The 22,892-nt window shown below is 47.1% G+C and overlaps 1 protein-coding gene across 1 annotated transcript; it reads left to right on the forward strand.

Moving 5' to 3' along the window:
• The first annotated feature begins 223 nt into the window (after nucleotides 1-223).
• Nucleotides 224-22,798, forward strand: Nlrp12 (NLR family pyrin domain containing 12). The gene is made up of 10 exons (XM_051207467.1): nucleotides 224-609; nucleotides 2,835-2,915; nucleotides 5,054-6,734; nucleotides 11,051-11,221; nucleotides 12,614-12,784; nucleotides 13,537-13,707; nucleotides 15,774-15,944; nucleotides 17,754-17,924; nucleotides 19,381-19,551; nucleotides 20,710-22,798. The coding sequence occupies exons 1-10, from the start codon at nucleotides 321-323 to the stop codon at nucleotides 20,795-20,797; spliced, it is 3,165 nt and encodes a 1,054-aa protein (XP_051063424.1). The 5' UTR covers nucleotides 224-320; the 3' UTR covers nucleotides 20,798-22,798.
• Nucleotides 22,799-22,892: the final 94 nt, after the last annotated feature.

The following is a 22,892-nucleotide window of genomic DNA, read 5'->3' on the forward strand; positions in this document are numbered from 1 at the left end:
ACAGGAGAGTGGCTGCCTTGTCAGGGAAGCCAGGAAAACAGAGCAAAAGCTTGCTCAACATACATTGTGCTTACAGTCAAGGGCCACTGGGATTACCTCATACCAGCTTCCCCTTCTTCAGAGCGAATGAACACTATTGTTGAGAGGGGCAGGCATCCGAGAAGCGAGTGTGATTTCTTGAAAGATCTTGCCGCTGTCTCATCTCATCCCCATACCACCTCACTCTCTTCTGCCTGTCAACGGGGCAGTAGCAGCATGCTACAGCATCCATTCCCCCTTCAGGGACACGCTAGAGCATCCGACCCCACTACTGTGCCCCCATGTTGTCAGCTACAGCTAGGGATGTCCTCTGTCGACTGTCCACCTACCTGGAAGAACTCGAGGCTGGGGAACTGAAGAAATTCAAATTATACGTGGGCACTGCCGAGGAACTGGGCCAGGACAAGATCCCCTGGGGACGAATGGAGATGGCCGGTCCTCTGGACATGGCCCAGCTGATGGTGGCCCACATGGGGACAAAGGAGGCTTGGCTGCTGGCTCTCAGCACCTTTGAGAGGATCCACAGGAAGGACCTGTGGGAGCGAGGACAGAGAGAAGACCTGGTGAAGGGTAAGGAGACGGAGGGAGAGCCCAGCCTGGAACACATCCATTCTCTTAGCTTTACAATGTCTGCGAACTGGATTCAGATTTCAGCCAGGCTGACTTCTGCTCACAGAGCCCCTCTTCTTTCTTCTGTGTGCTTGCGTGCTGCATGTGTGTGTGCGTGTGTGCATGTGACAATTGGCAAAAATCTGTTGTCTCTTTCTACCAAGTGGGTCCCAGGGTCAAATTCAGGTCCTCAGGCTTGGCCTTGTCTCTGACTGTAATCATGATATGTTCGTCCTTCCTTCCTTTTCAAGACAGAATTTCTGTGTTGCAGCTCTGAATATCCTGGAACTCCCAGAAATTTACCTCCCTCTGCCACCACCACCCTGTCATGACATTTTCATACGTGTACATGATGTACTTTGTTCACACTCACCCCTTATTACTCTATACTCTATTCTCTCTCTCTCTCTCTCTCTCTCTCTCTCTCTCTCTCTCTCTCTCTCTCTTTCTTCCTCGAGACAGGGTTTCTCTGTATTGCTGCTTTGGAGCCTGTCCTAGAACTCGCTCTGTAGACCAGGCTGGCCCTGAACTCACAGAGATCCTCCTGCCTCTGCCTCTGCCTCCCCAGTGCTGGGATTAAAGGCATGCACCAACGCTGGGCTCCTTCCCACTCTTGCTGATCCCTTCTTCTCCCAAATAGTCCTCTTCTTACTTTGATGTCTTTTTAAAAAATATGTATGGCCAGGCAATGGTAGCGCTTGCCTTTAGTCCCAGCACTGGGGACTTTGCTTGCATTCTGACCTTCCCCATCATCTAATACTAACCGCTCTTGATCTCTGAGATATTCTATGTTATACTATTATTCCCATACTTACAGCTGTGCGAGCAAACACACACACACACACACACACACATACACACATGCATGCATGCATGCATGCATGCATACATTATGGACTAGGACCCACTTATGAGGGAGAACATGCAATTTTTTTCTTTCTGATATCTAAATAAAATAAATCTATTAATATTATACAATATAACATTATAATATATACACATTGTGATTATAATATGTATTATATATCATATTACATTATACAGACATTATGATATAATATATATGTACATATTATAATACAATATAGTATTGTAATCCATCAGTTTTCCAAGGTTATCTTCAGACCTTCACATATGCTCTGGGGTATGCAAGCTCACCCCCACAAAAATTTAAAAACAAATATAATATATAATATGAATGTAATATATATATGTATATATTAATATATCAAGCTAGGTGTGTTGTGTGTTGGTGTCTACTTGAGAGAGGCAGATGGACCTCTGTGAGTTCGAGATTAGCCTAGTCTATATAGCAAGTTCAGCCTAGCAAGGCTACATAATGGGACCCTGTCTCAGAAAAAAAGGGGGGGGACTTAAATTATATACCTGCATAAGAAGAAAAGTATCTTTTGTTTTGTTTTTTTTTTTGGTTTTTCGAGACAGGGTTTCTCTGTGGCTTTGGAGGCTGCCCTGGAACTAGCTCCTATAGACCAGGCTGGCATCAAACTCACAGAAATCTGCCTGCCTCTGCCTCCCCGGAGCTGGGATCAAAGGCATGCGCCACCAACGCCCAGCTGAAAAGTATCGCTTATGTATATAAAAGATTTGCTTATTTATATTTATTTATTTGTACGTGTGGAAGTTTGAGATGGTGTCTTTTTGTATGCTCCAGGCTGGCCTTGAAATCCCCATGTAATCAAGGATGGCTTGAAATCCTAGACTTTGTCTCTACTTCCTAAGAGCTAGAATCTATGCACACACACACACACACACACACACACACACACTAAAGAAAATTATTTCCTAGCTACTCCCCAAAATATCTTACCCTAGGCACAATTCCGTTTCTTCACCTCACTTGACTTTGGACCTTCCTCTCCTCACTCAGTGTGTGAAACCATGCTGTTTATTTCTCACATGTTGCTCTCTCCATACCATCAGACTGCCCATTTCTATTGCAGCACAGTGAGGTGAGTGAGTGCTCACTGTCTGGCATGGGAGGGCAGGAATTACAAAGGAGGCATCTATTTTGATGCAAAAGCCAGTGTCAGGCCTGGAGGTGTAGGTGGTGGGGGTCGGGGGAAGCGTTGCTCAGCATGCTCAAGGCCCTGGGTTTGAAAGAATAAAACATAATACAATACTGAGAATACTGAGTGCTAACTGACCTCCCAAAATGTCTCTTCCAGTCACTCCGAATAATGACCCATGCTCCCTTGAGAGCCAATCAGCTTGCCTTCTGGATGTCTCTCCCAGTGCGCTAAGGAAAGGTGAGCTACAAGCCCTGCACATATGAGGGTGTACTGGCTGCACATAAGCAACTACTCGTTAGAAGGCAGGTGAATCGGAAATACATATGTGATATATATGTATTAAAATATGTGTATAATAAAAATGCATATATATGTGTGTGTGTGTGTTGATGGTACCTCTCTATACAGCCCTGGCTGTTCTAAAATTCAACTATGTAGGCCAGAGAGATTCAACTGCCTCTGCCTCCTGAGTGCTGGGACTAAAGGTGTGTGCCGCCGCACCCAGCCAGAAACAGTATTTAATGTTGGTATATGTCAAGGAGTCCTAGGTGAAGAGCTGCAGAGTTTATGTGGTAGATATACATCAAAGACTTTCTTCTTTTAAAATCATTTACACTTTTAAAATATCTATTTGTTTTTATTTAATATGCATGACTGTTTATATGGGCACCACCTTCATGCCCGATGAGCCAGAAGGCGGCCTTGGATCTCCTAGAACTGGAGTGTTAGGTGGTTGTGAGCTGTGGTATAGATGCTGGGAACCAAACCTGGGGCCTTTGCAAGAGCATCAAATGTTCTTAACCACTGAACCACCTCTCCAGTCCCTTTAAAAAGACAAGGGAACTTACTTTGTTTGCATGGGGATGAGGGGTATGCCATGGTGCATGCGTGAAACTTGGAGGACAATTTGAAGGAATCAGTTCTCCCGTTCCATGTGAGTCCTGGGGATTGAACTCAGGTTGGCAAGCACCTACACTGGCTGAGACTTCTTGGCCCAACTTTGTTGATTCAATCAACCTCTCTACATCAGCCATTTGTCATACAGCCTTTTGGTTTGTTTTCTAGCTTGGAATCTCTCATGTAGCTGAGGCTAGACTTGAACTCCTGACCCTCACTCCCTACCTCTAACAGGTTCTTATCTTAAGTTTTAAGACTTGCCACTTCCTGGATGTGAGATAGCTACCAAACTACCTCTCACAAGTGAGTCACAGTCTAAGAAGAGAGGCAGTGAGCTCAAACCTGTAATCTCTTTTTTTCAGCAGGCTAAAACAGGTAGATTGAGCTGGGCAGTGGTGGCACACATCTTTAATCCCAGCACTCAGGAAGCAGAGGCTGCTGGATCTCTGGAGGCCACCCTGATCCACAGAGCTCTAGGACAGTCAAGGCTACACAGGGAAGCCTTGTCTGGGGGGCTGCAGGGATGGGAGACTGAGTCATAGCAAGTTTACACTCAGTTTGAGCTTCATATCGAGGTCTTCAGGAAGAGCAATATACACCTGCAAACTGCTAGATCATCTCTCCAGCCCCACCCCTACTCCATGAACCCTGAAGCCCCACCCCACCCCACCCCTGCTCAACTGCTAGGGAGTTCCACTGAACAGTCTCTTCTCCAGCAATTAGTCTCTATTTGTGAACCTTGGGGCTTTCTCAGCTTTACAAGCCTTATAAATTTCATGCACTTCTTGATCCTAGTGGCATTAGCTCCTGGGGTTTTATGAGCCTCTCTCCAGGAATAAGTGTTTCAAGGCAGAGAAATCCATCACTTGAGTCTTGTGAGCCTCTCTCGGGGAACACTCTATTTAAGTCAGAAGAATCAGTCGATGCACAACAGATGTACTCACACAGCTATACCTGAATGCCTCGGCTTCCTGGGAGAAGGTTGTTAGACTGTTCCTAACAACCGTTCTGAGGACCTGTTGGGACAAGTAGGCATTAGACCATGCTCACCAGTCCCTGAATTCATTGTAAATTGCTGATGACATCTGGGGGTGATGGCCTACCCCAGTAATCCCAGGGCTTGGGGGTGGGGGAGCCTGAGGTAGGGGAATCAACAAAAATTAGAATCCAGCCTGAGCTACAGGGCAAAGCTGTGGTGAAAGGAACGAAGGAAGGAAGGAAGGAAGGAAGGAAGGAAGGAAGGAAGAGAAAAAGCAGACTGGGCCAGTCAGTGGTGGTGCATGTTTTAATCCCAGCACTTGGAAAGCAGAGGCAGGCCAGTATCTGCGACTTCCAGGACAACCAGAGCTGTTTTACAGAGAAAACCTGTCTAGAAAAAAAACAAAAAACTAAAACTTAAACTAAATTAAAAATAAATAAAATCTTTTCCCCAAATTTGCTAATGGATATGTTACAGAGCTTTCCTTTCTCTCTACTAGATCCTCAGGCAACCTACAAAGACTATGTTCGCAGGAAATTCCGACTAATGGAAGACCGCAATGCACGACTAGGAGAATGTGTCAACTTGAGCCACCGTTACACACGGCCTCTCTTAGTAAAGGAGCATTCAAATCCTATCTGGGCCCAGCAGAAACTCTTGGATACAGGATGGGGACACGCCAGGGCCAGGGCCCACCAGGCTAGTCCTATTCAAATGGAGACCCTCTTTGAGCCGGACGAAGAGCGCCCTGAGCCACCAGGCACAGTGGTGTTACAAGGGGCAGCAGGAATGGGGAAGTCCATGCTGGCCCAGAAAGTGATGTTGGACTGGGCCGACGGGAGGCTCTTCCAAGACCGGTTCGATTATGTCTTCTATATCAGCTGCAGGGAGTTGAACAGAAGCCATGTCCAATGCAGCGCACGCGACCTCATGTCCAGCTGCTGGCCGGAGCCTGGCGCACCCCTCCAGGACCTCATCCGGGCTCCTAACCGCCTCCTATTCATCATTGATGGCTTTGATGAGCTTCATCCTTCTTTCCATGATGCTCAGGGTCCCTGGTGCCTGTGTTGGGAGGAGAAACGACCCACAGAACTCCTCCTCGGCAGCCTGATTCGGAAGTCGATTCTTCCCCAACTCTCTTTGCTCATCACCACACGACCCAGTGCCCTGGAGAAGCTACGTGGCTTGCTGGAACACCCCCGGCACGTGGAGATCCTGGGCTTCTCCGAGGCAGAGAGGAAAGAGTACTTCTACAGGTATTTCCATAACACTGGCCAAGCGAACCAAGTGTTCAGCTTCATGATGGACAATGAGCCCCTCTTTACCATGTGTTTTGTTCCCATGGTGTCCTGGGTGGTCTGTACCTGCTTCAAGCAGCAGCTGGAAAGTGGGGAGCTTTTAAGACAAACATATAGGACCACCACGGCGGTTTACATGTTCTACCTTCTGAGTCTGATGCAGCCAAAGCCAGGGACCCCAACATTCAAGGTCCCAGCCAGTCAGAGAGGCCTGATCTCGCTGGCTGCAGAGGGCCTCTGGAACCAGAAGATCCTATTTGAGGAGCAGGACCTTGGTAAACACAGCCTGGATGGAGCAGACGTCTCCACCTTCCTCAACGTGAACATCTTCCAGAAGGACATCAAGTGCGAGAAATTCTACAGCTTCATCCACCTGAGCTTCCAGGAATTCTTCGCAGCCATGTACTGTGCCCTGCATGGCAGGGATACAGTGAGGAGAGCGCTGGCTGAGTATGGCTTCTCAGAAAGGAACTTCTTGGCGCTCACCGTCCGCTTCCTGTTCGGTCTCCTCAACGAGGAGATGAGATGTTACCTGGAGAAGAATCTAGGCTGGACCATCTCACCCCAAGTCAAGGAGGAAGTGTTAGCTTGGATCGGAGACAAGGCTCGTAGCGAAGGATCCACCCTGCAGCGAGGCTCCCTGGAACTCCTCAGCTGCCTGTATGAGGTTCAAGAGGAAGACTTCATCCAGCGGGCCCTGAGCCACTTCCAAGTGGTTGTGGTCGGCAACATCGCAACCAAGATGGAGCACATTGTATGCTCATTTTGCGTGAGGTACTGCAGGAGCGCGGTGGTGCTCCATTTGTACGGGAGTGCCTACAGTGCAGGCGCAGAGCGGGACCAGCCACAGCCAGAACCTTCCGGAGCACCATCTGAACACTTGTAAGTATCCTTCGGGAACAGTGTTTCTGATCGCATGCCCTTGATCAGTGATCTGGGGGGAGGGGCAGGAACTTTGATTTTGCTTGTTTTCCTTTTTAAGGTTTTATTAGTCGTGGTGCTAAGCATCTTTAATCCCAGCTCTTGGGAGACAGACTTCTGTGAGTTCAAGGCCAGCCTGGTCTGTTACTTGCAGTTTTCCCACCAGCCTGGTCCCACAGCCAAGTCAGTCCCAAATAACACACAGAGACACTGTATTAGATATAAAGCTGTTGGCCAGTTACTAGCCTTTCTTATTGGCTAGCTCTGTCTTAAATATTAACCAATTTCTACCAATCTAAGTATTTCCACGTGGTCTTATCTTACCGGAGAGAGGGTCTGGACCTCTGCTCTCTCAAGTCTCTACAGCTTGAATCTCCTACCTCTCCTCAATCCTCCTTATCTCCTAGTCCCACCTATCTTGCTTTCCTATTGGCCAATAGGGCTTTATTCATTAACCAATAAGAGAAACATTTACAGAATAACATCTCCCATCACTGGTCTACAAAGAGTTCCAGAGTCCCAGGACAGCCAGGGTTGATACATATTGAAACCCTGTCTTGAATCAAACAACAAAAATCAATCATTCAGAGGGCTGGTGACATGACTCAGTGGTTAACACTTGGGTTCAATTCCCAGCACCCACATAGCAGCTCACAACTGTCTGCAACCCCAGGATCTAATACCCTCACACAGACATACATGCAGGGAAAATAATACACAAAAAATAAAAGTAAATAAAAGGATTTTTATCTCTTATACATTTTTTTTTTTAAAATTAGGTTTTTCTGTATAGCCTTGGCTGTCCTGAAACTCACTCTGTAGACCAGGTTTACCTGCCTCTGTCTCCTATGTGCTGGGATGCTGGGATTAAAGGCATATGGTACCACTGCCTGGCCCATTTGTGTATGATGTGTATGCAGGTACCCAAGGAAGCCAGAAAAGGACATCAGATCCCCTAGAGTTGGAGTCAGTATGAGCCATTATGAGCCATTGCACGTGGGTGCTAGGAATTGAACTTGGGTCTGTAGAAGAGCAGTGAGTCCTCTTATCCACTGAGCCACCTCACCAGCCCTTATATTATTTTTAATTATGTGTGTCTGAATGTGGGTATATGCATGAGTGTGCATGCTCACAGAGGCCAGAGGAGGACATTGGATCCCCTGGAACTGGAGTTAGAGGCAGTTGTGAGCTGATGTAGTAGGTGCTAGTAGAACCTGACGTCAGGTCCTCTGGAAGAGCTCTTAAGCACTGAGCCATCCATTTCTCAGTGATTTGGGGGTTTTCCGTTATTTCATTTTAAAACTTTTACTACACTTATTTTGTACTTATGGGTGTATGTAGGTGCAATGTCATGGCATATGGGTTCAGGCTAGAGGACAACTTGTGGGGACTCACTTCTCTCCCTCAACCATGTGGGTCTCAAGGATTGAACTCAGGTCTTGAGGCTTGGTAGCAAGTGCCTTTACTCACCGAGCCATCCTGCTAACCCTTAAATTTTATTTATTTTCAGTATCTGTGTGTGTGTCTTCCACTTATATGTGTGTCTATGTCTCCGTGTATGCCTCTCTGTGTAACTCTGTGTGTGTGCAGAGTCCAGCTCAGCTCCAACAGGGTTCAGGACCCAAAGACGAGAGCTGTGGAGCTGGCCGGGGAAGGAGACTGGCATGATCCAAGGGTGAATCGGGATGGTTGCCTGTTTGTTGGAAACAGGCTACACCTTATTATATTCTTTATAATTGCATTATTCTTTAACTACAAGCAATACTGAAAGCAGACTTCAATGTCATTACAGTATTTTCCCTGAAGCAAAAAAGCAGGAAGCTGAACAAGAATCTAAATGCCTACTGTTCTCTAAGGTTCTATAACCACACCAGGAGGCCTTTTACACTTCTTCCTTCGTGGTCAGGAGGTGTCAGACATTGAGTCTAGACAAACAACCAACCCGAAGTGTTGCTGGAGTTAGCAACTTTCATTCTTCAAACAGCATGAGGCAGTGTTTGTACTTTGTAGCACAAGAAGCACTGAGCTGTTCGCTAATTGCATTCCTTTGTTCCTTAGTCTTCTTAATATGGACTTGTTACCCTCTTAAGCTCCCAAAGAGAAGGTCCTGACTCTTTTTCCATTTCACCATACCATCCTGATTCCTTCCATGTGTGCTCCTGAGTATGGCAAAGGGGGACCGAGCCAGTCTAACATCTTAATGGCATTTATTCCCTACGGGGCAGACCAGATCTTGCCATTCATCCAGTAAGCTACAAATGCTGGGTACTAGTCTATACTCATTAACTGAACTCATGCCCTAAGTGACCCCAGGCTCTAAATCTGGGCCCATTGTTTCTCTGCATTGTGTTTTTCATCCCTGGGACCAGGCATGCCCAATTAGAAACTTCTCTATTCCTGGTGTGATTTGGGAGTCCTGTATTGAGAGTTAACAGTTATCAGGATATATAGTTCCACAGTGGTGGGGATTCTCCCCAAAGAGTTATTTTGTTTAAAGACATTGCCACTAACCTAGCAATGGTGGTGCATGACTTTAATCCTAGCACTTGGGAGGCAGAGGCAGGCAGATCTCTATGAGACCAGCCTGGTCTACAAAAGCTAGTTCCAGGACAGGCTCCAAAGCCTCAGAGAAACCCTGTCTCCAAGAAAACAAAAAAAAAGCAAGAGACTGGCACTGTATATATTCTCATCCTACAACAAAGTTCACACAAAATTCCCAAAGGAAAAGGCATAAGGGACTTCTGTAACACAGTGAGAATCATTAAGTAGCAAAAAGACAGCAGAACTTTGTCAAGCAGCAATGGTCGCCATGTGGTCCATGCCGTGTGTGTCTCTCTGTCCTTGTCCCTGCCTCACCCTTTTCCCAAGACAGGGTTTCCCTGTGTAACCCTAGTAGTCCTAGGATTCACTCTAAACCAGGCTGGCTTGCAACTCAAGAGATCCCCCTGCCTCCGCCTCCAAGTGGGATTCTGAGGACTCAAATTCAAGTGCCAGGCTTATTTTATTTTAGCTTGTTTTTTGAGACATGGCTTCACTGTAGCTTTGGAGGCTGTCCCAAGAACCGGGCTGGTCTCAAACTCAGAGATCTGCCTGCCGAGTGCTCACATCAAAGGTGTGCGCCACCACTCCCCAGCAAGTGTCAGACTTGGGTAGCCAACTAATTTCACATGCTGAGCTATCCCATTGACCCTACTTTTGTTTTTGAGACAGTCATGTAGCCCAAGTTGGTCTCCAACTCAATATGTAGAGAAAAATGATACTGAACCTCTGATCTTCCAGCCTCCCCCTCCCAAGTGCTGAAATTACAGGCATGCACCACAATGTCCGGCTAGTTTGACAGGGTCTCAGTCAGTCCTCCTGCCTCAGTTTCCCTGGTGTTGGGATTTCAAGTGTGAGTCACCATGACCACCAGTCAAAGATTTTGTTGCCTCCCACCCAGGCCCTCAGACAGACATCCAGGAAATTTGTGGGAATGTTTTTGGTCGTCACACCCGGAAAGCAGTTGATACTACTGACACCTAGTGGCAACAAATGGGAGATGCTTTCACTTGGCCCATATAGGCAAGGTGGTTCCTGCCAAACATAGATGGTCTCTAAATACTCAGTGGGTCCATACAAGGTGGATCCCCAAACATGAGGGTGATTCCCTATAACAAAGAAAAAGATCCAATAGTGCAAGATCTTGGCTCTACGCTTAAATAATTTTCACTGATACTAAACTGGGGCTCATGATATGGAGAGTCTGTTATTAAAAACCTTTCAGCAGGCGGTGGTGGCGCATGCCTTTAATCCCAGCAGAGGCAGGAAGATAGTTCTCTGTGAGGGTGAGAGCAGCCTGATCTACATAGTGAGTTCCAGGACAGCCAGAGCTACACAGTGAGGCCCTGTCTCAAAACAGAAACCTAGAAAGTTAGGAAGAAGACATAATAGATAACTAAAAGAATTCTCTCCAAAGTCAAACATGATACCTCACATGGCTGTACTCCAGTTGGGAGTTAAGGGACAGGCAATCTGGAGTTCAAGGTCATCCTCATGGCCACAACAAATTCAGGGCCAGCCTGGGCTACAGGAGACCCGACACCCCTCTCCCAATGTGTGTGTGCACACACGAATAATCTAAGACTGTCGGGGTTTGAGATAAACTTGAAAACAGCAAAGAGGAAAGAAATTATCTATAAAAGCCTAAGGTGCTTTCCTGAGCTGTTAAATGAATTTCCTTGTGTCAACCATAATGACTATGACTATGAGGACTAAACTGCACATGGGTCTTTACACAGACAGGCGGGGAACACACTTCCGGACGTCTACGGTGCATACCTCTCAGCAGCCGTCTGCACCAATCCAAACCTGATCGAGCTGGCCTTGTACCGCAATGCCTTGGGCAGCCGGGGCGTGCGGCTGCTCTGCCAAGGCCTCAGACATGCCAACTGCAAGCTTCAGAACCTGAGGTGAGCCCCCTCCACCCTCTCCCAGAACGTCGGATCTGTTTGCCACAGCTCCGGTGCCGGTATGTAACAATGCAGGGGCCGCCATTTCTTCTACCTGTGAGAGGGCTGTAGCGATCAAATTGTGCATTGTCAGGCTTGCACAGCTTGTACCTGCTGAGTCATCATCAGCACACCACTTTTATTTTTCATCAAGACAGTTTTTCTGTGTAGCCCTGGTTGTCCTGGTACTTATTTTGTACACCAGGCTGGCTTTGAACTCAGATCCGCCTACCTCTGCCTCCTGAGCACTGGTATTAAAGATATGTGCCACCACTGCCTTTAAATAGCCCTTTTTAAAATATTTATTATGGTTATTGTTTTATGTATGTCTGCACATGAGGGCAGAGGGGTATGAGACCGTGTGAAACTAGAGTTACAGGCTGTTGTGGGCTGCCTAACATGAGTACTAGAAATCAAACTCGGGTCCTCTGCATATATGCTCATAACCACCGAGCCTTCTCTCCAGTCCCACAGCTTATATTTTGAACAAGCTTTTAAACTGAAGCCAGAGCATTACGCTGGAATCCACTTGCCTCTGCCTTCTAGGTGCTAGTCAGGGGTTCTACCACTGAGCCACACTCCCAGCTTCTCACTGGGGGATTCTAGGCAGGGGCTCTACCACTGAGCCACACCCAGATTTGTTTTTCTTGAGTGCTGGGAATAGAACACAGGTCTCTACTGCACCATCTATCCAGCTCCCATAACATTTTTATGATTTTGTTTTTCAATACAGAATCTCACTGTAGCCTTGGCTATCCTGGAACAACAACTCAATCAACAAAAACCATACTACACCATTACCTTCCAAGCCTTAACAGCCATCACCTCCTTTATCTCCCTCCCTTTCTAGGTTTATTGTGTATATAGTATTCCGTTTGCATGTATCCCTGCACACCAGAAGAGGGCACCAGATCTCATTATAAGTGGTTATGAACCACCATGTGATTATGTGGTTCCTGGAAATGAAACTCAGGACTTCAGTGCTCTTTACCTGTGAGCCATCTCTCCAGCCCTCTTTAGTTGTTTTTGTTTTTTGGGTGTTTTTTGTTTGTTTGGTTTTTGTCCAGAGTATAGAATTTGAGAGCTCTGCCACTGAGCTAGAAACTTCATGTCAGATAAAAGGCAGAAACTACTCACATACAGTGGCTCACAAATTTAATCCCAGCACTCAGAAGACAGAGGCAGGTGGATCTCTGAGTTCGAGGCCAGCCTGGTCTACAGAGCTACATCCAGGACAGCCAGTGTTACACAGATAAACAATGGAGAGAGACACAATGGCAGGGACCTAAATGTAAGCAGAGAATTCCAGAACAGCTACCAGATAACTTGCTTCTGCCTCCCTTCTCACCTCAGGCTGAAGCGGTGTCAGATCGCTGGATCAGCCTGTCAGGATCTTGCAGCAGCTCTCATCGCCAACAGGAATTTAATCAGGCTGGACCTCAGTGGCAACAGCATTGGGGTGCCAGGCCTGGAGCTGCTTTGCAAGGGGCTGCGGCACCCGGGGTGTAGGCTGCAGATGATCCAGTGAGTGCTCCCTTTCCTCCAGCATGTTAATTGTATTACTGGAATTCAGTGTCTCATCCCCCAACCCACCCCTGCTCTGTTTATTAAGACAGGGTCTCATGTAGGCCAGGCTAACCTCAAACTTGCTATGTAGAATAGGTTGGCCTTGAAAAAAGCTTCACTAAAAAAAGGTATATAGATTTTGTTTAACCTAGATCTTGATCTTTTTATTTTTGTTTTAATTAATTAGCTTTTTCAAGACAAGTTTTCTCTGTGTTAACAGTCTAAAACTCACTTTATAGACCAGGCTGGCCTTGAACTCAGAGATCCTCTGCCTCCTGAGTGCTGGGATTCCAAGCATGGAACACCTTCGACCAGGGTTGGGGTTTTGGTCTTTTGAGATAGGTATGACTATATAGCTGTTGCTATCCTAGAACTTGCTATATAGACCATGCTGGCCTCGAACTCAGAGATGTGTGCCTCTGCCTCCAGGGTGCAGAGATTAAAGGGCTGCATGATCACACCCAGCCCCAATAGATTTCTTTGAAAGTCATTTGAAGCCAGGTGTGGTGATGCACACCTGTAATCCCAGCTCTTGGGAGGCAGAGGTGGATCTCTGTGAGTTCAAGACCAGCCTCGTCTCCTTAGACCCTGTCTCAATAAACAAAACCCAACTACGTAGGAAAGAGAAAGGACTACTAGGTTCATGTTAGGTGACTTAACAGGGCAGGACGTATAGGTTAGGACCCGGCAACCTGTTCATTGTCTCCCAGGCTGAGAAAGTGCCAGTTACAGGCTGCAGCTGGTGGACAGATTGCCTCTGTTCTTTGCAACAACTCACATCTGGTGGAGCTGGACCTGACTGGAAACCCCCTGGAGGATTTGGGACTGAAGTTGTTGTGTCAAGGGCTGAGGCACCCGGCCTGCAAGCTGCGCACTTTATGGTGAGTTCTTCACAGACTGACTCGGGGTCAATCAATAGGAATCAAAGTAGAAATGCCTCTGAATTTGGGAGGCTGAGACAAGAATATTGCCAGTAGGGAGTTCTTCAGTATCTTAGCATCTTTTTGTGTGTTTTCTGTGTAACCACCCTGACTGTCCTAGAACTCACTCTATAGACCAGGCTGGCCTCGAACTCAGATATCTGCCTGCCTCTGCCTCCCAGAGTGTTGAGATTAAAGGTGTGTAACCACCACTGCCTGTTCTTAGAGGCTCACTTAAACGTGAAGTAAAAGGGAACTAGAGAAATGGCTTAGTGGTTAAGAGCACTTGTTATTCTTACAAGAGGACCTTGGTTCAGTTCCCAGCACCCACATGGCGGTCATGACTGTAAAGTCACAGGGGATCCAACACTCTTGGTTACCACAGGCACAGGCATATATAGTGCTCAGATATACATGAAGGCAAAGCTTTCATAAATGATATGTAGTTTTCTTTGGTTGGATTTTTTGGTGTTTCGGGACAGGATTTCTCTGTGTAGCAGCCCTAGCTGTCCTGGATCTAGCTCTGGAGACCAGACTGGCCTCAAACTCAAGAGATCCACCTGCCTCTGCTTCCCAAGTGCTGAGTGTAAAGGTGTGGGCCGCCGCCACCACCACCGGTCTAAAATGTTATGTATTTTTTATTTCATGAGCATTGGTGTTTTGCCTGCATGTTATGTTGTATGAGGGTGCTGGATCCCCTGGAATTGGAGTTGCATATAGCTTTTTTTTTTTTTTAAGTCTTTGGAGGCCTGCCACCCATCTCACAAATAAATGCTCAGAGGTTAAAAGCACTGACCGCTCTTCCAAGGTCCTGAGTTCAATTCCCAGCAACCACATGGTGGCTCACAGCCATCTATGATATCTGGTGCCCTCTGGGGGGGGGGGGAGAGAAAGGATTTGATAGCAGGGGTCAGAAAGATGTCGAAACAGCAGATAAAGGCATTGGCCATCAAAGCTGGTGATAAAGTTCAACCCCCTGAGGAAGTTCTACCATTACTGAGGAAGGAAAAACATGATCTCCACATATATAACCCCCAACTGCTAGAACCAAAGGCTTGAGACATATGCCAATCTTGTTTTTGTTTCAGCCAATAGTTAAGTCTTACCAAAACACATCTGTAGGGGCTAGTGAGATGGTTCATTGGGTAAAGAAAGGGACCTGACACCCTGAGTTTAGTGCCTGGTGCCCACACTGTGAAAGCAGAGACGCTTGCAAGCTGACCTGGAACAATGCCCACGATGGTCTCCTGAATCAATTAGCCATCAAGAAAAGGGGCTGGAGGGATGGCTCAGTGCTGAAGAGCTCTTATTGCTGTGCATGTACACAGGTATATCCCACAAAATACTCGTTGAGACAGGGTCTCATTGTGCATCTGTGACTAACCTGGAATTTAATATGAAGACCAGGTTGGCCTGGAACTCAGATCAGCCTGCTGCCTCCTCAGTGCTGGGATTAAAGGTATGTGCCACTATGCCAAGCTCACACAAACTAATCTTTAAGTATAACTTGAAAATGATGTATATATGTAATCACATATGTGTAATATATAGGCATCTTGAACAGGATTTTTGTTTGTTCATGTTTAGATAGGGTTTCCCCATGTAGTCCTGGATATTCTGTAGATGAGACTTGTCTTGAACTCACAGAGATGTGACTGCCTCCGCCTCCAGAGTGCTGGGGTTAAAGGCGTTTGCCACCATTGCCAGGCCTTGAAGTTTTTTTGCTTTTGTGTTCTTGATGTTTGAGGAGTGGGGGATGCTGAGAATCGAACCCAGGGACCTTGCTCACACCAGGCAAGAACCCTACTACTGAGCCACACCCACAGCCCCTGGCTTACTATACCCAGACTACTTTCTAATGGAACATCCACCATTAGAGGTCTTCCAGGTGCTTGTGGGTATCAAAGGTGTGTGCTATACAGCTTCCTGAGAACACTGAACTCTGAAGACAGGGGACTGAGGATAGATTCAATGTCCCCAGGAAAACCACCCCCACCATCATGCTTACTGAGCTGGCTTTTATACAGGCTGAAGATCTGCCACTTCGGACAGGCTGCCTGTGAAGGTCTAGCCTCCAGCCTCAGCATGAACCAGACCCTGATGGAGCTAGACCTGGGCCTGAATGACCTTGGGGATCCTGGGGTGCTTCTGCTGTGTGAGGGCCTCAAGCACCCAGATTGCAAGCTCCAGACCCTCCGGTGAGTGGGGCTTCCAATCAGCATGCTTACCCTGTCTTCTCTTCCACGGAGGCCACGGGGCCTCCCATTTCCCCCAGCAGCTCTAGCTACAGAATCTTGCTGTCAAGATTTCCTGGCACACCCACACCCCTGAAATTGCCTTTCTGTTCTGCTGTACATTTAATTTCCAGAAGAGGTGCTGGAGAGATGGCTCAACGGCTAAGAGCACTGGCTGCTTTTCCAGAGGTTGAGAGTTTAATTCCTAGCAACCACATGGTGGCTTTCACAACCAACCATCTATGATGATATCTGGTGCCCTCTGCTAGCATGTAAACACACATATATACAGGGAGATCTATAAGAGACATTAAAATTTCAGGTCGCAGAACAAATACCACTAACCAAAGTGTACCCTCTGTTTTAGTTGGCTTTCTGTTACTGTGATAACCGGCATGACGAAAGGCGACTCTACAAGGCAAGGGCTTATTTTACCCTACAGGTTATAGTTTGTCATTCACGGAGGGAAACCAAGGCAGAAGCTTGAAGCAGAAAAAAACATACAGAATGCTCCTTACTAGCTGGTTCCCTGTGACTTGCTCTGCCAGCTGCTTTTATACAGTACAGACCTATTAGGCCTGGGATACCGGCTCCTGCATCAACTAACCATCAAGGATACTCTTCCACAGGACCTGGGTTCAATTCCCAGCACCCACATGGGAGCTTATAACTGCCAGCAACTCCCCTTTCAAGGGATCCAACACCTTCACACAGACATACACACAGGCAGAACACAAACTGCACATGGAATGAAAATAAGTTGTTTAAAAAAAAAAAAAGGAAGCTGGGCATTGGTGGTGCAGACCTTTAGTCCCAGCACTTGGGAGGCAGAGGCAGGTGGATCTCTGAGTTTGAGGCCAGCCTAGTCTACCGAGCAAGTTGCAGGTCAGGTTCACAAAAACCAAAAACGAATTTATAAATTAAAAAAAGAGGAAACCCTGTAGGACACATTTAATCACAGCACTGGGGAGGGCGGGCTACACAGAATACATGTTGAAAAACCACACTCACACAAAAAGGGGGGAGATAATCTTTAATAAAATACAGATTTTTATTCATGTGCATGTGCCTGTGTGAGTGTATGTGCATGTTTGTGCCCAAAGAAAGGTCTCACATCCTGTGTCATGTGCTCCCTAACAAGGGTACCGAGAAAGGAACTGAGGTTCTCGATATAATGAACCTTAACCTTAAACACTGAGCCACCATTCCAGCAACATGATCCCATCCTTTTTTTGAGACCGAGTTTTCATGTAGCCCAGGCTGACCTCAAACTTACTATGTAGCTCAGGACAACCTTCAACACACATGCGCCCAATGATCAGGACGGCGCCTAGTACTTTCTGTATGGTAAGCAGATTCCATCCAACCGCCACCTCCCCTCCCCAACCCCCTTGGTTTTTCAACAGGGTTTCTCTGTGCAACCGCCCTGTGTAACTAGCTCTGTAGGCCAAGCCAGCCTCCAACTCAGATCTGCCTGCCTCTGCCTCCCAAGTGCTGGCTTTTTGCCTGCGTGTATGCTTTTGACCAAGTGCATGCCTGGTACGGATAGGGTTCAGAAGACAAATTTAGGTTGCCCTAGGCTGAAGTTAAGCCAGTTGTGAGCCGCCTGGCCCTTGCTTTCTGTCCTGTCTTCCTCTGCCTTCTCTTTTCTATCTCAAAGGTTGGCAAAGCCACACCCCTGCACCCAGCATACAATTTTGGCATTTGAACCCAGCTCCAGTGACATGATCGAAAGACATGGGGCAAACTCAGCTTGGCCATCCCTTCCTCTAGGTTGGGCATTTGCCGGATGGGCTCAGACTCATGCGCAGGGATTGCCCGTGTGCTCCAAGTCAACTCTTGCCTTCGAGAACTGGACCTGAGTTTCAATGATGTAGGAGACAGGGGCCTGCGGCTGCTGGGGGAAGGGCTGCAGCACCCAGCCTGCAGACTCCAGAAGCTGTGGTGAGTGTTTCCCTTAGGAAGAGGGGGAAACTCAGGCCTACCTCAGCTTTAGTATCAGGCCAGCCTGGGATATCAGAGATGATACTTTAAAAAAAAAAAAGCTGGCTGTTCTTATTGTAAATGCAGGGAGCAGGGAACACATCAACTTAGCTGAGCCACAGAGTAATGGCTTGAGCCCTTAACCCCAGCACCCGGAAGGCAGAGGCAGGAGAATCTGAATTCCATGCCAGCCTGATCTACACAGCAAGTTTCAGGACAGGCTCCAAAAGTTAGAGAAACCAAAGAAAATGGTCTCAGGTCCTGCTCCAGCTAGGCTACCATGCTAACCACTTCTGCCATGGTTCCCCGTATCAGTTGAGACAGAAAAGAACCCCCATCCTCCATAAAGCATCCCCCATCTCTCACACACGAGAGGTAACAATTTTGGGGGTGTTTAGAAGCTTCATGGGGGGAAAGGCGTTTATTAATTTGTGTAACTAAAAGAACCATCTTCAGGCATGGCTTCATTGGGCATTTTCCATTCCCCTGTGTGTCTGCATCAGCCTGAGGACAGAAGATGGCATCAGATGTCCAGGACTATCTGTTACAGGACGTTGTAAACCAACTGGGTGCAGAAAACCAAACTTGGCTCCTCTAGAAGAGCAGCCTTAACCACTGAGCCATCTCTCCAGCCCCTGCTTATGTGATCTGGGGATTCTATAACCTGTTAATATCCTTGCTACAAACTCAGACTGAACTTGCTTCAACACAGAGCTACATGTCCCTATCCACATGTCCCCTTCCTCCCTTATCCCCAGAGAGGTTTCTCTATGTATCCTGCCCTAACCTGGAACTCACTCTGTAGCCCAGGTTGGCATTGAACACAGAAACCTGCCTCCCTCTGCTGGGGAAGACAGTATCAGCCACCATGTCTAGCCTTCCAAACCCACATCCTTACCAAGCTGCAGGCATTGGACTCATTGTTTAGAGATGTGTTCTCTAGGGACAGAAGCCCTGAGGGCTGGAGCCATCCCTAACTCTACTGTTCCAGGCCAATTTGGCCCCAGGTTAAAACTGACGAACAATTAACCTCAGAAAGCAGTCAATGACCCTTGGCTTTATCCACAAAGGGGATCCAGTCACATTACTGTAACTTGTATTATTTTCTGTCCCCAACTCCTCCCTGCACCCCAAATGGTTAGTTATTCTGTGTAGCCCTGATTGTCTTAGGACTCACAGGGAGCCTGGAACATAGAGATCCAGCTGCCTCTGGTAAACAAGTCAAACTAATCAGGGTTGGCTGTGTGACCATGGCAGGGAGACTATTTGCCGAGGGCTACTACACCAGTCTCTAAGGAGGTGTCCAGCAACCACTGGATGGGCTCATGACTGTCTCCTTTAAATCCTGTCACCTGTAAAATCATCAGTGCAACTCCCTGAAAAGACCACCACATCCACCTCAGCTTGTCCTCTGCAGGTTGGACAGCTGTGGCCTCACAGCTAAAGCAGGTGAGGAGCTTTCTTCCATCCTGGGATCCAACCAGACGCTGACTGAGCTTTATGTGACCAACAATACTCTGGGGGACACAGGTGTCCGGCTGCTGTGCAGGAGGTTGAGACATCCAGGCTGCAAACTTCGAGTCCTGTGGTGAGGAGTGGACCCTGATTTCTTGGGGAGAATGGGGGATTCGGGAAGGCTGGTCTCAGATTTGGGGGTAGGACCACTAAATAATTGAGATGTATTAAACACTCAATGAGTAATTCTGGAGAGACAGCTCCATAGTTAAAAAGCACCAAGTGATCTTACAGAGAGGACCTGAGTTCAATTCCCAGTAACAGCAGCAGGGGGCCACATCCCCCTGTAATTCCAGCTCCCAGAAGTCCAACAGTTTAGACAGATGAGGTTGGGAGTAAGGAGCCCAGAGTGGTTGGAAACATATGTGATCCAACAATTCCAGGCCAGGCAAGGCTGCCAAGATACCTTGTCTGCAACAAGGCAAACAGAAAATTGGGTGTGAGGAATATGGAGAGGTGGCTCGGTGGTTGAGAATACTGGCTATTCTTCCAAAGGACCTGGGTTCATTGCTCATCACTAGCATGTCACTTCCCAACTGGCTGTAACTCCTGTTCCAATAGATCTGGCATCCTCATGCAGGCAAAATCCACCATGGTACATAAAGAAATCTTTGCATTGTTGCTATGTGTTGGTGATGTCTTTAATGCAATACTCCAGAGGCAGAGGCAGGCATGTTTCTGCAACTTACAGGCCAGCCTGCTCTATAGAGCTGGACTCGGGACAGCCTGGCTACAGAGAAATCCTATCAAAAACAAGCTAAGTAAACCTACAAAAAACAAAAAACCCGAACAAGCCAGGGGCAGTGGTGGCTCACGCCTTTAATCCCAGCAGCACTTGGGAGGCAGAGGCAGGTGGATCTCTGAGTTCAAGGCCAGCCTGGAATACAAGAGGGAGTTCCAGGACAGTTTCCACAGAGCCACACAGGGAAACCCTGTCTTGGACAAAAAAAAAAAAAAAACCAAAGCATGAAACAAAACCAACAGAGCAAGAGAGATTTTCATGATTAGTTATGCTTATGTTATGTATGGTGAACACCTGCATTCTGGTGATATTGGCCAGAAAAGGACACGGATCTCTTGGAACTGGACTTAAAAAATGGTTGTGTGTGAACCCTGACCCTGTGCCAGAGCAGGAAGCACTCACTCCATACAGGCCCAAGGATTAGAGACAGGGTGTCAGGATGCTGCCTTTTTTCTCACCATAGTGAAGAGTCCCATGCTTTGTCCCCAGGCTGTTTGGAATGGACCTGAACAAAATGACCCACAGGAGGCTGGCAGCACTTCGACTCACAAAACCATACTTGGATATTGGGTGCTGAGCTGAGCTGGGGCATCAGAATGGAGGCCCCCCAGGACCTTTATTCCCTCAGACAGCTGGGATCCAGCGGCTGAGAGACAGAACTTTGTGTGTTTAGTTTCTCAGGGTGATAGTCATGCCTGTGCTGGAAATCACTTTGTGTTGTAACCCATCCTTGTGGGGCTTCAGTTGGATCCAGCAGACTTGCCTGCTTCCTACTGGAGAGGGTGAATGTGGATTGAGAAAGGGCAGGTGAAGACACCTTAAGAAAAAGACAATGACCAGGATAAAGTCAGGAGTGCAATCTACTGGACACCCCAAGTTTGTTCTTCGGCATTATATACCCCATCCAAAAAGGGGTACATGGCAAAAGACTTCTTTATCGTGTGTAAGGAAAAAAAAAAAAAAAAAAAAAAAAACAGACTTTCTACCTTAATTCTCCAAACATTTGGCAACCACACCCTAGACTCAACTGCTCCTTATCTGACCTTGAGGGTCAAGGGTAACCATACCTCAGACAAAGTCTGCCATTTAGAGAAGATATCCACTACCAAGATCGAGCATCCTACAATAAACCAGCCAGGCCTTAGACCTTTAGGCCTCATGACTTTAACCTTGGAAGACTCAGGACAGTTTTAATGCTCTGACCTTAAGCAAAGATGAAGCAGAGCCATCTTTATGGGCCCTGACAACTTTGTACACCAGGCTGTCGTAGAACTCATTCCATCCTCCTGCATTTGCCTCCCAAGTGCTGGGATTAAGGACCAGCCTCTGCCAGATGGGTGTAGTCAAGAGGATTAGGAACTCAAGGTCATCCTGGGAATCAGAAACCAGAGGGGGCTCCTGTCTTGGGGCTGGAGGCCCAGAAAGTGCAGGTTGAGGGAAATGTTTGCTGTGCTTGAGCCATAAACACTCAAGCTTTCAGGAGCTCTTTGGATTTGATGTGAACTCCATGCAGATCATTTTAGCATGGGGAATGGCTGGTCAAGAATTTTAAAGCCAGTAATAAGAGAACAGGGAGACACAGAATTTGGCATACTGGATTTTTCAGCTGCTCACTGGGCCAAGACTCCCATCTACTGGCCGCAGTCTGAAACTACAGGTTAAAAAGGGCACTTACTCCACTTACTTGGAGATGGTGGGGGTTGTTAGAGACAAGGTTTTTGTGTAGCCTTGGCTAACCTGAACTTGCTCTGTAGACCCACAAATATTTGTATACAGTACAAACTTTCCTGAGGCTATTCAAGAACTAGCAAGCAATAACCCATAATCCTTGCAGATATATGGACGGGTGGCCCACACTTCCCTGGCTAGGTGTCCCAGTCAATACATGTTATTTTCATCTATTTTTCTACTTCATGTGCCAACTAGAACAGAAACACAAAAGATCCAAAGTGGGCTGGGGCTGTAGGTGCAAGGTTGCAGAGGCCTTAGATGAAGTAAGACCCAGGATTGTTTGTATCTTCTACCCACACAAATGAGGCTTAAGTGGAATGGGCTGCACATCTAGATCAGCTTCAAGATACACTGCCTTGCTAGCATGCATGAAACCCAGGACTCTCTTCTGTCCTTAGGAGCTATATAGACTGCATGCCAATGGTTAACTAACGTCAGGGATGAAAAAAATGTTTACAAGGACTGTGCATGGTGGCTAATGCTTTATGAGATGAAGGCAGGTCACTGAAGACCAGGCAGAGATAAACAGGGAAGCCCAGGCTAAAAGCAATTGGCAAAGGGAGACAGATTTGAGGGAAGGCAGGTTTGACTTCCTGTAACTGCAGGAGAGCTTATCTTATAGCCATGCTAGCTCCAGGCATCAGTATACTAATGGTTAAGGGCAGAAACTTGTGAAGGAGCCTGCCACTAAGCACAGGAACCAACATGTTTGGCAAATGACCTATGACATGGATAGTAAACATGCACAGGCAGCACCAAGTTTAAAAATGTAGCCAAATATTGTCACACCGGTAAGAGTTAAAACCCAAGAAGAAGTCAGGTCAACCTGTACCATCCCTCCACCCCACCCAGGAAAAAAAAAAAAAAAAAAAAAAAAAAAAACCTTGATGTAGTGGCACATACCTAACTTAATCCCAGAAGCAGCAAGATCTGTGCATCTG

The sequence above is a fragment of the Phodopus roborovskii genome, unplaced genomic scaffold (assembly GCF_943737965.1).
Source record: "Phodopus roborovskii unplaced genomic scaffold, PHOROB, whole genome shotgun sequence".
In the NCBI taxonomy this organism is placed as follows: Eukaryota; Metazoa; Chordata; class Mammalia; order Rodentia; family Cricetidae; genus Phodopus; species Phodopus roborovskii.